This window comes from Folsomia candida, unplaced genomic scaffold (genome assembly GCF_002217175.1).
Source record: "Folsomia candida strain VU population unplaced genomic scaffold, ASM221717v1 Fcan01_Sc057, whole genome shotgun sequence".
Taxonomy (NCBI): Eukaryota; Metazoa; Arthropoda; class Collembola; order Entomobryomorpha; family Isotomidae; genus Folsomia; species Folsomia candida.
Genome location: NW_019091249.1, coordinates 348,555 through 363,491, shown reverse-complemented (window position 1 = coordinate 363,491; position 14,937 = coordinate 348,555). Strand labels below are relative to the sequence as shown.

The following is a 14,937-nucleotide window of genomic DNA, read 5'->3' as shown; positions in this document are numbered from 1 at the left end:
TAATTGTTTTAGGAGTCATGTTAAATTTTGCAAGCCTATTACGTCTCCATCGGAATTTAATCAGCTTTCTGAATCCGAAAACCAAAATCCTTTATCTCTATTCGTTCTAAAATGAGAGCAAAAAGTTCCGAGAAAGTCGCAAAACGGTTTTGCCAAAACGTACCAAATTTTTTTTTCAGGGATCGAAAAAACACTCACAATTTTGTTCCAAATGGAGGAATGTATCGGAACAAAATTAACCGAGTACTGGACAGATACGAGGAACGCGAAAATGCAGATTTCAAAAATCAGTTGCCCGACCTGCCCTCCTGGGATCGGTGAAAGTAGTGAAGAGAGTTGAGATAGCTTTTCTCAAGAAATGCTATTTATTATTTGCAAGACTTTGAATTATAAACTCTAAGTGAAAAGTGTATCATAAAGAGATTGACCCCCTTCATCAAAAACAAGCATGTCATGGACATGACGACATCCCACTATGACAAGATTGTGACAGACTTTTTTCGAAGCAAAAATATCGATTTTGTTGAAAAAAGAGACGACGCTCCAAATATCCCTCAAGCTCGTCCAATTGAACGGTTTTGGGCACTAATCAAGAAGGAATATTCCAATAGACAAAAACCACCCAAAAACTTGCGAGAATTTATACAGGTCATGACGGCAATAATAAAACTCGTTGGGGAAACCAGTGGCAAAACGTTCATGGCGATCGTTCGCAAAAAGCTTGGCTCAATCGGAAGGAATGGAGTGTTTGGACCATTGGTGGACAATTATAAGTAGCTACAGTCCCCATCTATAATCTATATAAATTTCACTAAATTTCCTGTTACCATGCATTTTTTACAGACAATAAACCAACTGCCACTTTCATTAGTATCATGCCCTTATTTTCGTATGGTAGTCATGTCGCTTTGTTTCGTATTTATGTACATAGTATGTAAATAAATTTAACTCAAAATCCAGGTGACCCCTGACATGACCATGTTGACCAATAGTCCTTGAATATTTGGTTGCCCATGATGGTTGGGCAATCAGCCCTCAGTCGAGTTTCGGAGCTAGCTAGATCGAGTCCAGGGGTTTAAAATTGATACTTCTGAACAATGAAGTGGCTTCTTCTCTTTGGTAAGGATAGATATAGACAGTTTCACTAATAGTATTCAAAACTGACCTCCGTTTCAAGAAATTTAATTGGTTTCAAAAAATTATGTTCAAAAATAATTAGTAATTTTCGCAGCTTTGGTGCTAAGCAGCTCGGCGTTTGTCAAACGAGATGTCGGTACCAACCTCTTCACGCCAGGAAAGGAATTCATTTACGGTTTTACAATCTTGTCCCTAGTTGGATCTGATGACTATGTCAAGAGTTCTAGCACATTTAACATTAGTGGGGATATACATATCTCTTCCAACGGAAATGACATTAATGTCAAATTGGATGACATTACGTTCGGAACCCACAATGGCCAGTTTGATTCTCCAAACTATCCGAAGTTCGCGATGAAGGCGTACAACCAGTTGAATCCTTTGTCTGAACCTTTCTCTGTACAATTTACAAATGGCGTGGTATATTTCTTTATATAGCTAATTTATCATATCCTATGGTTTTTGTTACTTATTTAATCCTGGGTTTGCTGCAGGCTAAGGGAATCGTCCTTGACAAAAATTCTGATGAATGGGCCAAGAACATCAAGAGAGGTATTGCCTCCTCCCTTCAACTTGACCTTGGTAAAATTGATATCAAGAAATCTAATAGCTTCGTCACTGAGGAGGTGAGACTCTTGTTCATAACAAAACAATTTGTTTCGCTGCATTCCTAATTTTCTAAATGTTTTTTTTTGAATCTACATAAATATGTAGAGTGGAATTTTAGGTCGATGCAAAACGGATTATGTCATCATACCAGGGGAAGATGACAACCGTGTACTTCGAAACAATGCCCAAGTTCGTAAATTTAGGTCCCACGCACAATGTGAAGATCCTCCTCGCCGATTCCGTAAACCTGGCATGACTATCAAGTATTGTCCAGAGGTTTACTCAAGGGTATATTTTAAAATATTGTTTCCATTATTAATCATAAGTTGATGTCGCCAACCGCTAATAATATTTTTTTCAGGATGTTTTGAACTCAACCTCGTTCTCAGTCTATGACTTGGAAATTCAGGAGGGAAACTTGGTCGCAAAAAACATTCATGTTGGATCATCCGTCGCCTACATGATTTTTGGTGCAGATGGACACAGCCAATCTTCATTCACTATTATGAAGATGAACTTGAAAAGCTCCAACTCTGGATCCGTTCCACCCCCATCCAATCCCAAAACTTTCAACGATTTGAAGTTCGTATTTGAAAATGATGTCAAGGAAGATGAGGATCTCGGCAATCCAGTGCCCTTCTTTTTCCATCACAAAGGTCTTGATCTTGATTCTGCTGGACAAACTAAGGCTGCAGATCAAGTAAGATACGATTTAATTGTGTATCATATGAAATACGGCATTTCTTAGTAAATTGTATCTAGTATAAATTTTTCAATATTTAATGTGTCAAATAGCTCCTTACAAATATCAAAAAGATGCACAATAGTTTCGACACTGCAGAGCTCTACAAGGACGTCAAGGAATTCCACAAAGGTGTTAAATATTAGCTTAGAAGTTCAAATGAAATTAAATTGGAATTTCAGCTTTAATTTTTTTACGTTTATAATTTTTCATTTATGTTCATCCTTTTAGTAAGCCCATTCTCTCTCCTGCCTTTTGTCTCGGCTTTGAACTACCAACATATCAAGGATACTTACGACAACAAGGTGAAAGGAGGAGATGCTACAGAGGAAAAAATGTTCTTGGACGCACTTGCTATTTCCGGAACTGGCCCCGCTGCCCTTGTTCTTCGTGACATTGCTGCTAGCACATCCGACAGTATCTTCCTCACTCGTAACATTGCCCCCATGGCGCACTACATCCGCAATCCAACAGAAAATCTTATAAAGGAGCTCGAGGGACTAATTAAACCTGAAAATACTAAATACAACTCACGTATTATAGAATTTTCTTTTGCTTCCCTACTGGGGCGTGCTTGTAGGAAAACAAATTGTGAAAGGACAGGACTTTTGGATAAGTGGGTTAAATATTGGTCCGACAATCTTGACTGTACGTCTCATTACAGATTTTCTCTCGTTATATTGACTAACTTTAAAAATCATGTACTGACAACTTGCTTGAAATTTATAGCTGGATCTAGTTTTGATGTAAAGACACAAGCGATTCTGGCTCTCCGTAATGTGAACCATTTCAAAGCGGCAGAGAAATTACTACCGATAGCTGTTGACAACAAACAAGAACGGTCAATTCGTACTATGGCTATCTCTGGAATTACTCCGCTTCTTAAGAAAGATCCTCTCGTTTTCAGGAAGAACATCCTCCCCATATTTTTCAACAGACAAGAAGATTCTGAAACTAGAAATCTTGCTATTCTATGGACCCTAGTATCATACCCTGAGGAGAACACTTTCCAACAAATTGGAATCTATATGTGGACAGAGAGGGACCCTGAAGTGAAGAACTTTGTTATAACCCTATTAAAAAGCCTTTCTGGAACGACCGACCAATGTTTGAAGCTCCGGTACGTTCAATTTATTTAGTTTTGAAAAAATAGTCCGATATTATCTGGTATTACATTAATCTATTAACTTTCTAAATACATATATGAAATACTTTTTGACATTAATTTGGTAGTTCATCTTGGGCTAAAACTGCCTTGAGCATGATGGGACGTACTGAAACGAAAAGCAAACATTCTGGCATCTACATTAGCGACTACTACGACCCGCAGTACCATTTCGCCCATCTCACTACTCTGAATGTCCAGAAGGTAAGGAGACATAAGTCAACCCCTTGAAATGAGCCTTGAAGGATTAAAATATTATAATACTTATCGGTTTTAATATCAGAGTGGGCATAGCATTCTTCCACAAACGGTATATTTCGGAGTCAAGAGTTCAGCAGGAGGTTACGCTTCCAAGTATCTCTCTATCTTTGTTCGATTGGAAGGCCTCGGGAAATCCATTTCCTCGCGAATCATGTCCATGATCACTGGTGAAATTGCATTTAATTTTTAATTTCCAATCCAATCGGTTAATTTAAAATAAATGTGACTGCAGGTGTCATTGATTTTGATGAAATCAAGGATATTTTTAATAAAATTGGGGTTCAAGAACGTCAAGCTGATCCACTCCGAATTGAAATTTGTGTAATGCTTCACGATCGATTTGTCGCTTATCACGCTGCTGATGAGAAAACTATTACCACAATCCCACAATGTAATTGTTAATTATAAGTTTTTTCTATGTTACATACTGCTAATGGATTTTCCTTTGAAGTAATGAAGAAACTTGGAGAACTCAGTAATGCTGCTTACGATAAGGAATTCTCCAAGATGATTCTACTCGGTGGGGTCATGACCGAACAACCAAATGAGCTTGGCATTCCAGTTTCAACTATTTCTGGGGTTTCCACTATGGCCAAACTTCACGCTAAGGTTAAATCCGACAAATCGGGAACAACAATGAATCGCAGCTACGAAGTTCATCTTGGTCTAAATGTTCATGGAATCAGCTCAGTCAATAATCACATGGCACCCTTCGGTACTGCACATTCCGTTGAGGCCTTGAGAACCTTAAGGATCCGTATCCCACGCAAGATCACATTCGGGCTTGATGTCAAGCAACAATCCATCAACTTTGCTATTTCTGCTCCTACTGAAGATGATCCAATTATGGCTCAAGTTCATGCAACTGCAGTCACTTCGATTCACTCTGATACCCCGGCTACAATGAATGACAACAAAATTGTCGACCTTCTTCATGAAAGTTGTCCATTGTGCAAGGGAATGGAAGTCATTTCCAAGGGGGAGAAATTCCGTGAGGAAAGGAGATTAGGATCAGGATACAATACAAAGCTTTGGAAGGAGTTAACATTGGTGGCAAGTATTTCGACTGCGAGAAGGTGCATTCCAGGATTCATGTTCTTCGACAGTTGAGGAAATTTTATGGACCCGAGTTCAAGAATCTTGGGTAAGGTTCTGTCTATTGATTTTATATGCAAACTTAAATTGCGTCATATATTAATTTCTAATAAACCATATAGCGGCCGAGCTGGACAATCACTTACACTTTTACGTGTAGGAACTAGATACATGATGTCCAGTTTATTTTTGTCCCCAACTACAGAGACATGTGGAATGAAATTTTGGTATCATAAAGATCTATCTGCCACATCCGTCTTCGACAAGGTTGAAGGTCAAGCTAAGGTCAAATATGAGGAAGATCCCAAGGACAAGCTCGGAAACAAGCTTATGGCAAAGTCCTCCCTTACCTTCACGTACACGGGAACCACCCCCAAGACCCGATCCCTCGACATGACCCTTACCCTAGTTAAGACTGGTTTGGAGAAGATTGAAGTCAAGACCAAGTTGGCTGCCAAGGATGATGCCCTCAACAAGGGTGGAGTCGTTTGCATTGACATCGCCGCTACTCAAGCCAAGGTTTCCGATTTCTTTGACTACAATGGCGAGAATGAACCAACCTACGAGCGAACCATTAATGTCGCCTGGTCCAAGGACATTTCTTCCAAGGATGCTAGCTGCCCCGCAAACTCTGCTGGAATCAAGATCACCAAAAAAGCTCACCGTTCTCAAGCTCAAAAGGATGAAGCTCAAAGTGACGCCTGGCCATACAAGCAATGCCGTGATCAAAAGAGCTCCCCCAAGTACGCACAAACCACATTATTGCCAATATATTGCACATAATTACCAAATAATTGTATGTGTGAAACTGAGATTTTGTGTCCTATTTTGATAGGTACCCTGGAGACCTTACCCCAGCCACTGAACCCTGCCTGTGGGCGGCTTACAAACAGACCAACCTTCGTGAATCCAACGTCACCATCAACTACAAGGTTGACCCAGAAGCAAGAAACCGATGGAAGTACCCTGGAGCACTTGTTGCTGGTTAGTTTGCCATAATACTTTTATCAGAACTGATTTCTTTATGTGAATGCTAATTTTTTGAACATATTTTAGCTGCCCTTATGCCATACTGGGTTCCCTCTGACACTGTCGATGGTCATGCCGCTCATGGTTAGTTGTTTAGTCTTTAATTTCGCATTAACTTATGTAAAAGCCTGCAAATTAATTAAGTTATTATTTTTAATTTGAAGGTGATCATGGAGTTTCTGCTGACGGACACCTTCAAGGCGAACTCAAGCTTGATGTGACCATGGATGATGAGAATCCAGAGGCTGACATCCACTGGCACGGATCTGGTGGCGAGTCTGAACATTTCCACGGGGTCGACCTCAACTTCCTCCCAGGACCACTTAAGCGCCCAGTTCACTCCCGATTCTCTGGATTGATGTATAAGGCTTTCGAATTGGGAGTTTACGGTAAGTCAACATGCATACTGTCCATAGTTTTGCACACAAATTACTAACTATTCATAATTATAGGTTATTGTGATGTTACTCCTCACGCCGTCCAAACTTACGACAACGCTACCTACTTTGCCGATCTCTCCGAATGCTACACCCTCGTCTCTGGAGACTGCTCTGATAAGCCACGATTCGTCGTTCTTGGAAAGAAAATCTCCAATGACAAGCTTGGCCTTAAGATTATGGCTGGTGAGCACAAGGTTGAACTCAACGACATGAACAATGTCATTGTTGACGGAAAATCTCAATCCCTTTCCGACAAGCTCATTTTCCCGAAGGAGATACCAAGATCTTCAAGTAAGCAGACTACTTATTAAGTTCTTTTGACAAGACGCCAACTAATTCCTATGTAAATTTGACTACTTTTAGGATCTACAAGCACGATGACAACAATGTGTTCCTCTTGTCCAGACCATTGGGACTTGCCATCCGATACACCGGTCATTACACAACGGTCACGATCGGAAGCCGTTTCCGAGCCCAACAGTGTGGTCTTTGCGGCAACTTTGACGGATGCCAAAAGAATGACTTCACTGGTCCAGCCACGACCTGCAAGAATTTGCAACCAACTGACATGACCAAAGCCTACATTGTCCGCGAAGGAAGTTGCGCTGGTGTCGGAAGCGTTTGCCCCAGCAGTTAAATTAATCTGCCGACAACAACAGCATCATGTATTATTACTTGTACCAATTTAACTACCCAAAAAACTTGTCTAAATTTTTAACAGCTTAATAAATCGGAGCGAGACAAGGACTCCCCTTCAGAATATATTGTTCTGGTTAAAAAAATATATTCAGTGACTAGCCGTATATCATTTACATGCAAATTATTTTTACATAAATATGTATATGGTATGCATACTTATTTATATTGGTGCCTATCAAACTTTCAATGTATGTATACAGCATAAATAAAACCAAGGTTCACAATATAGTTATGTATGATCTCATATCGTAAATTTTTTTAGGATTCCTTAGACCAACTAATTGTCTGGAAGCACTTATGTATATAAATAGAATCTATCCTTCAAGGAATTGACTCTCAAGAAATTTTGAAAATGCAATTTGCAAAAAGCAATCATCTTTAATCTTGAAAGCCGGAAATTTGCACAAAATACTTTCATTTCATCTTTGAAAGAGTAATAAAACCATATCCGGCGGGACACGACTATTCGTTTGTACATTTTAATTTCCTTTAAAATAAGTCATTTAAGTGTCCAAGATGAAATTTTGTCCATTACACTAAATAAATACGAAAGTTTAATTAGTGATTAATTGTTTTTAAGCAGCTATCACGAAGACCTTAAAATAATCAAGACGAAGAAATTTAGGAATAATTACATCATAACATTGTTCATTCAGGTTTTCTGGGACCATTTTCCCTAAAATAAAGAGAACAGGCTATCCACTCTATAAAATTGGGGACAAATTAACCTAATTATTTTTACTTTCAAACTATTAAACAAAACTGCGGGAGGTCAAGTTCGTTACAATTTTCTTATGAGAGTGATCACTATTTAAAAGGCAGAATCAAGACATTGTTAATGCGATTATGTAAACTTTTTGATACGATTTTGGGGAACTCTGATGAGCAATTTTGTTAATTACTAAAACCCATTTGGTTGTAGTCAGTAAGAAAGAGAAGTCAAATGGTTCACCAAGTTTCTAGAAATGACTGATTATATCTATTATACTGATTACTGATTATAATTACTTTCTCTGTCTATGTTCTCTTCGGATCTCTCTAACTATAAGAAATATACATATATGTACATGGTGAATGTTGGTAAAAAATTATCGACGTAAACCCTGCTGATGAATTAATAAGTACATTAAAATATCTGAGGCATTTTGAGCTTCTTAATTTTTTAACATCTCAAAAACGCTTACGTTCATCAAATTAAAAAAGTTGCAACTGGAAACTGTAAAATTTGGGAAAGCACTTATCTGACCAATTTTCACCAAATTAATTATGAACGAGAAGTTAAAAGGCCTGCTGGATTACGTAAGAACTTTACAGGACGTTAAAAAGTAGCAGTTGCACTGTTCTCAGCATTCTTTGTGGGAACGTCAAGGTGGCAACTAAATGGCATGATTGGATTCTCTTGTTACTGCGAAACTAATTTCATTAGACAATTTTATTTTTAAAATCCCTGGACAATTCAACACTCATTTTTCTTAGATGAGGCCATAGTTACTATATGGAAAAAAAATCATCTAAGCAAGCATTCACTACAGGTTTGAAAAGCTTAATTTTTTCAGATCTCCGTCAGTTTCCAACCGATTTTAATGAAATTTTGGCCAGAGTTAATTATGGCTACATCGAGCAGAGCCCTGATTTGGCCGCCTGAAGCATCCAACGGTTTATGAGATATTCAATAAAAACCCAACCAATAGTGTGTTTTTTGGAGATTTAAAAAAATTTAAGGCATGCATGAAAAAAGTACACGGATAAAAAGTTGATACACATTTTCTATAAAAATACAAAATTAAAATAGACAAAATCGGTTTAAAAGTGAGAAAGTTTTGATGGTGGTGAAATGTAACCACTCCCACCACCGCCCAAAGTTGAGTTGCTAAGGTCGACCCAGCGACTTCTCAATCCAGAACCCATTTAGTATCTAGGTGATGCTTGGGGTCTCTTAAAGGTCATTAGTTGGTGGTCACATAAATTACTCTTCAATACGAACAAAAACTAATAAATAAAAGAAACCCAAAAAAGGAAAGCTTAGATGAGACTAAGAAGTGCGATAAAAAGTATTTAATAAATTTCTTCTCCAGTGAAGGGCACAGAATTTTAATATTTCCAGCATCAGCGCCCCATTTCATCCACTACCACGTATATACAAATATACAATAACTATCAAATTTGAAATATAACTCAGAGAGAAGTATTAAAATCATTTGTGAATTTTTCTTGTCACTAAAAAATTATGAATGCTTACAAATATACTGAAGGTTGATACATGATATACAGGTGTAGCCTAACATGGTCTACTTTTAATTATATGTACATAAATGCATACATGCTGCTTATGTACAGATATTAGAGTAAAATGAAATGGGTGCGCTGATGCTGGAAATTTTAAAATTCTATGTCCTTCACTGGAGAAGAAATTTATTAAATACTTTTTATCGCACTTCTTAGTCTCATCTAAGCTTTCCTTTTTTGGGTTTCTTTTATATTTTGTACCATCGGACAAACTTTAAATCTCAAACTTTTTTATCAACGTTAAAATACAATTTAGCATTTTAAGGTACATGGGAAATGCTTTACAACAAGTTCAAATCTTAAAACTTCCACTGAAGAATGTGTAACATTTTTTTCTTTCGTTGTTGTAATGAGTGGAAATCCAAGCTCATGTGGATCAATTATAAAAAATGCTACTCATCACTTGAATCTAATATCTATAATACCGCTTCACTTGTCATTTTTATATCTTCAAAGAGATTCTACATCAATCTCTACGGTACTTTTCGAAACTACGGCATTGAACTTCTTTTGAAGATTTCTGACAAACCACCAACCATGAAAGTACGACAATCCGGTCTCCAGCTGTGGTTCAATGTACATTTACATATGTATATGTACACACAGTACATAGTTTTCGAGGACATTATGCAATTTTTAACCCTCACGTACATACAACAATACAGAGATGCAAACTCTTATACCCATTTCCACACCCTATTCCGAATTAAACCAAAGTTTTCATGCAAATGAAGAGTACTTTTGTCTCAAAAATCTCATCATATTTAGCGTTTCATCTTTGTTTATACAGTTTGTGACATTCTTATCCTATATTTATTTTTATGCAAAGGATAAATTTCGAGAGGTCGGATTACACCGATGTCACAAAGGCGCACAAATCCCTCAAAACAGTAGCATCCCGAGGAAAATGCACCCCAAGGCCTATTTTTGTACACACATATTTTGTCATCCTTGTGATTCTTTCACAAGGTAAACATTTTGATTACTTTAATTACCCAAAGTAAACATTTCCTAAGCAGACGAAGGACTTTGTCATGCACAGAGAATTCAAATGAGAACCAAATTTCCATCTGTGCCTTCACTCATGTGAATACGAGCACATTGTTCTTTTCCGACTTTCCTGCGAGGACACACAGAGGACAACTTTCCGATACCCGGAAGCACTTTGGCTTTTGTTCCACTCAAAGAAAGAGAGGCAGCTAATTCCTCAAATTAAATTCTTTGATGAATCTTTCAACAATCAATTAGTCTGGAAGGATACACACACAAAATTTGCCCGTGGACTTGTCAATAGACACAGAATACTGAAATCTGCATCAATTCGACTGCGATTGAATTAACTTTGCTGAGGAGGACAGTTTAGTTAATTTAATCACATACGACGAAATTCTGCTCAAAGCAGTAAATACTAAAGTAATTATCCTCTTGTGATCTGATTCCACAAGGAATTCGTAAACGGGCACGATTATGCCGACATCCAACAAATAAAGTCGTATTTACGTCGATTATATATATATAAAGAGCATCCACTAAGGTTTTTGACTGCCCCGTAAAAGGCGCGCTAGGCGGGAACACAGCGAAATTAAATTTCGAAAAAATTATTTTTTAATAGACCAAGTTATAAGCTTTCCATTGATATATGTCACCAATTATTGAGTCATGGCTAAGACTAGAAAAACTTGGGTTGAAAGGCAAGAGTTGAAAAAAAGAGTGATTGTGTTTCGCAAAAATCGAACAAACTATGATTCTAAAATCACTTGGCACTTTTTCTAGCAAGAAGGTATTGCTCATTCAAATGTCAATTCTTACATAAAAAAGTACGAGGAATCCAATGAACTCAAATTCAAAGTCCCCACTGGTCGGCCTGCAAAGCTAGCGACGACAAAAGTCAAAAATCGGATAAAAAAAATTTAACAAAATCATTCATCAACGGCAACGGCTGGCACGACAAGGATGGTCAAGATTTCAAAAAGCTATTTGAGCAAAATCAAAGTCCATAAACTAGGGATTATAGCAAGGGCAAAAACACCAGCACAAAATTACAAACCAACACAACAGGAAAGGATTCATGCGTTGTGCAAGAAATTATTGAAGAAAATTAGAGGAAAAGTGGTCATCATGGACGATGAGCCCCACGTCAGAGATGACCCTTCAAATCTTCCAGGAAGGCATTTTTTCCATAGTTCCAACCCCTGTGAAGTAAAATATGAAGACAAAGTCCAAAAGAAAGACCAATTCCCAAAAAAATGAAGAATTTGGCAATGCATGTCTAGCATTGGTCATGTTTCCGATCCCGTCATTTTAGAGGGTGCTGTAAATCAGGGGGTTTATCTTAAATCATGCATTAAAGGTGGATTGGAATCGTTTATTATCAAAGATCATAAAAAAATAAAGTTTTGTTTTGGCCTGACCTCGCAAGGTCCCATGACGCCAAAAAGGTCACTCAGTGCCGACATCTGAAAAAATTGAATTTGTGGCAAAAAATGGAAACCCACCAAATTTTCCTCAACTGCGACCAATTGAGAAGTTCTGAGCGCTGACTATGTCCAAACATTCTAAGCTTTCAGAAACGGTACACACCTTCAGAAAATTTAAGAACAGATTGAAGAAAATCAGGTTGAAAGTAGGTGCAGTCGATGGTAGGAATTTGACGCGAAATCGGAAGAAGAAAATGCAATCTGTAGCAGACAGCGGAATTGAATCATTAAAATTTGAACTGTATGGCAATCCAAACCCTTTGGTAGTAAACATATGCAACTTTTTTGAAATTGCATTAACTGTGTAAAAAGTTCTGAGCATTTTATTGCGTCAGTCAAAAACCTTAGTGGATGCTCTTTATATCTCTTATTCCGTTTAAAGCATCGCAAATAAATTCAATATCAGCAATAACGCTGGTAAAAGACTGAACATGTCATCAGAATGAAATACGACGGAATCAATCTTTTTCTGAGACTCGGTAGGAGTACACAAAGTAATAAGTCATCCCAAGTGAGACGAAGGAACATGGAAAGAAATAATCTCAAGTCTGCCCACATTTCTTTTGATGCTACACGGATTATGATCTCACTTTCGACTATACAACCATCCTGACTACATACAGAGTCCATCATTAGCGAAATCAGACCCTGGGTGTGCTAAGAAGACTTGGATATCTGTTATTGTCACGAGCTTACTCTTATCCATAAGTAAGAAACATATGTCCTTGCTTTTAAATCTCGCCCTGCCCACCTAAATTTCACTATCTTTTTCTGGAAAACTCAATTGTAAAAGTTCCACCTCTGCTGTGGCTTCTTTTACTTATCGAAGCTTCTCAAGTTTATCTTCCTCCCTCCATTTTTTACTTTTACGTGAAAGAGAATGAAACCGAATTAGGGGTGGATTTCCCCATATTTACCTCAATTTATACGATGCACTCCACATTGTCAATGATGTTAAAGAATGGAGGAGTACACAAAAGAAAAATTCATCTCGTGGGACTCGTTTCACTTCAAAAAATACAATAAGTCACCCACTCTAGGCGACTCTATTCAAAAGTGAAAGCTCGAAATTGGAATAAAAGATTTGTGAGGAGAAAGGATCCAGAAGTCCAGAAGGAGGAGGAGGATGAGATACGACGTAATAGAGGACAAATAAGCTTAAAAAAGAAGAGAACTTGGCAAACAATGCGACCACCTTATTATTTTTCTCGTCTTGTTTGCGGCTATGCGACCCTGCAATCCACTAAAATGTGACGTACCAACCAAACCACTGGACAGGATCATACGTACGTACGTATTTATCTCTCATTTATCCACCCATGTCACTTTTGTTAATATTTATCGGCATATTATGTAAACAGATGAGAGTTTATTACAGGAGAGTGGATAATTTATGGCTTCGGAAACAAATGAGGTTTTCCGAATTTCCTATTTATGGCGGTATATCGCTCTTCCTTGTAAATATTTATTACATTCATTGATTTGATCACATACAACATATCCACAAAATGCATAATAATGATGCCGTTGGTTGCATCGAATAAGTAAAATCAGTGGCGATATTGCACCAACGTCCACTTCTCAATGCGGTCATGTGGAATGAAAATGAGATAAATGATGGTCATGTGCGGACCAGTTTATTACCTATTTTTTCCATGCTTTCGCCCAATATTTTATGAGATTCCGATTTTTTATGAGATTTCCGAATGGATCGTTCCATAATAAATAGTTCTTTGAATTTACTTGATGAGATACATCATTCCTGAATGGGTGCATCGGGGTGGAATGTTACAGGTAAGTTGATAATGAGTTTTTTGAGGTTTTCAATCCAGTTCTCGCAGCAAATCGCTACCAACCAGGCAGCTTATCCACTTTTATTACATTTGCCCCTTCGTTAAAGCTGCAAGTTCTCTGCGTTAATAAATATGAGTTCGACACCTGATTCGCAGTGACAAAGAGGAACAAACAGCATGAGATCTCTTATGGGGTTGGTCGAGATTTCTCACTTTTCTCACGAACCTGCAACCCTTCTTTCACTTCACAAAACTCACTTGTAATATTGTTTGAGTGACAAACTTCATTCGTCACTTCTATCTCTTTGCATTACACAGCACTCTCCGTTATTCATGGGAATTTGCATATCCAAAAAATCCACTTATTTATTGTCATTCCTGGTCGAAATATACATACGCACATTGTTGTGTGATCATTTCTCGCCTGTTCATTCATTCATTCATATTCGGCCAAGTGAAAGGCTGCAACACTTGAAAAATAGGATTGCTTTGTATTTAAAATTGAATTTATTCAAATTTCATTCCGAATTGAAATCTATTTTCAAATTTTCCACACGCAAGAAACCAAACAAAATAAATATGCAATTCACTCACTCAACAAGTTCTTACAATTCAGAAGAGTAACGTATCGCACTTCAAGTTCACACCTCTTTGACGAACGGAACTCTCTAGAAAATGTACATAAATCAAATTCAGACAGCAAAATGGGTTGCCTGGTGGTAAATGCATTGGACCGATAAGTGAATTCACGATAGGAAATGTTTTCCAGTTTTCCCACAGGAAAAGCCTTTTCGGACCTGCACCACTTTCTCAAATTGCCTCGTATGTCCAGTTTGTGTTTCATTCCATCAATTCCCACTAGACTTTAGACAGGATGCGATTTGTCACAGTAATGACGTTTAACCTTTGGTCAAAATTTCTCAATTTTCGAAAACCTAGAGGCGGAATTCAAAAAAATTGTTTATACTTTCGGTCGAATTCGTCCCATTATTCGTCAATTTAGCTTGTTGATCATACTGAAAGCGAAAATTACTCGTGTGTCCATTCCCCCTTTTTCAATAACCTGTTTTTCAAGAATCTTTCACCATTCTAAACACAATCCTTTTCACCCTATGCGACAAAATAATGAAGGTAAAAAGGGGTTCGCTGGACCATCACGACTTTGAACGTGGACGATGTGTTGGCTGAGCTGAGGGTTGTGAAT

The 14,937-nt window shown here is 37.8% G+C and overlaps 1 protein-coding gene across 1 annotated transcript; it reads left to right on the top strand.

The window, feature by feature from the left end:
• The first annotated feature begins 994 nt into the window (after nt 1–994).
• Nucleotides 995–5,273, top strand: LOC110862437 (vitellogenin). The gene is made up of 13 exons (XM_035845535.1): nt 995–1,119; nt 1,232–1,557; nt 1,632–1,763; nt 1,852–2,034; nt 2,108–2,446; nt 2,542–2,620; nt 2,720–3,136; nt 3,218–3,608; nt 3,722–3,857; nt 3,937–4,081; nt 4,147–4,305; nt 4,366–5,058; nt 5,132–5,273. The coding sequence occupies exons 1-12, from the start codon at nt 1,098–1,100 to the stop codon at nt 5,022–5,024; spliced, it is 2,988 nt and encodes a 995-aa protein (XP_035701428.1). The 5' UTR covers nt 995–1,097; the 3' UTR covers nt 5,025–5,058; nt 5,132–5,273.
• Nucleotides 5,274–14,937: the final 9,664 nt, after the last annotated feature.

Excerpts from the sequence above, each read along its gene's own strand:
- LOC110862437 (XM_035845535.1), top strand. The coding sequence starts at position 1,098 with ATGAAGTGGCTTCTTCTCTTTG. Across the intron at positions 2,447-2,541 it reads AAACTAAGGCTGCAGATCAA|CTCCTTACAAATATCAAAAA; the intron begins GTAAGATACGAT and ends TGTGTCAAATAG. Across the intron at positions 3,137-3,217 it reads TTGGTCCGACAATCTTGACT|CTGGATCTAGTTTTGATGTA; the intron begins GTACGTCTCATT and ends TGAAATTTATAG.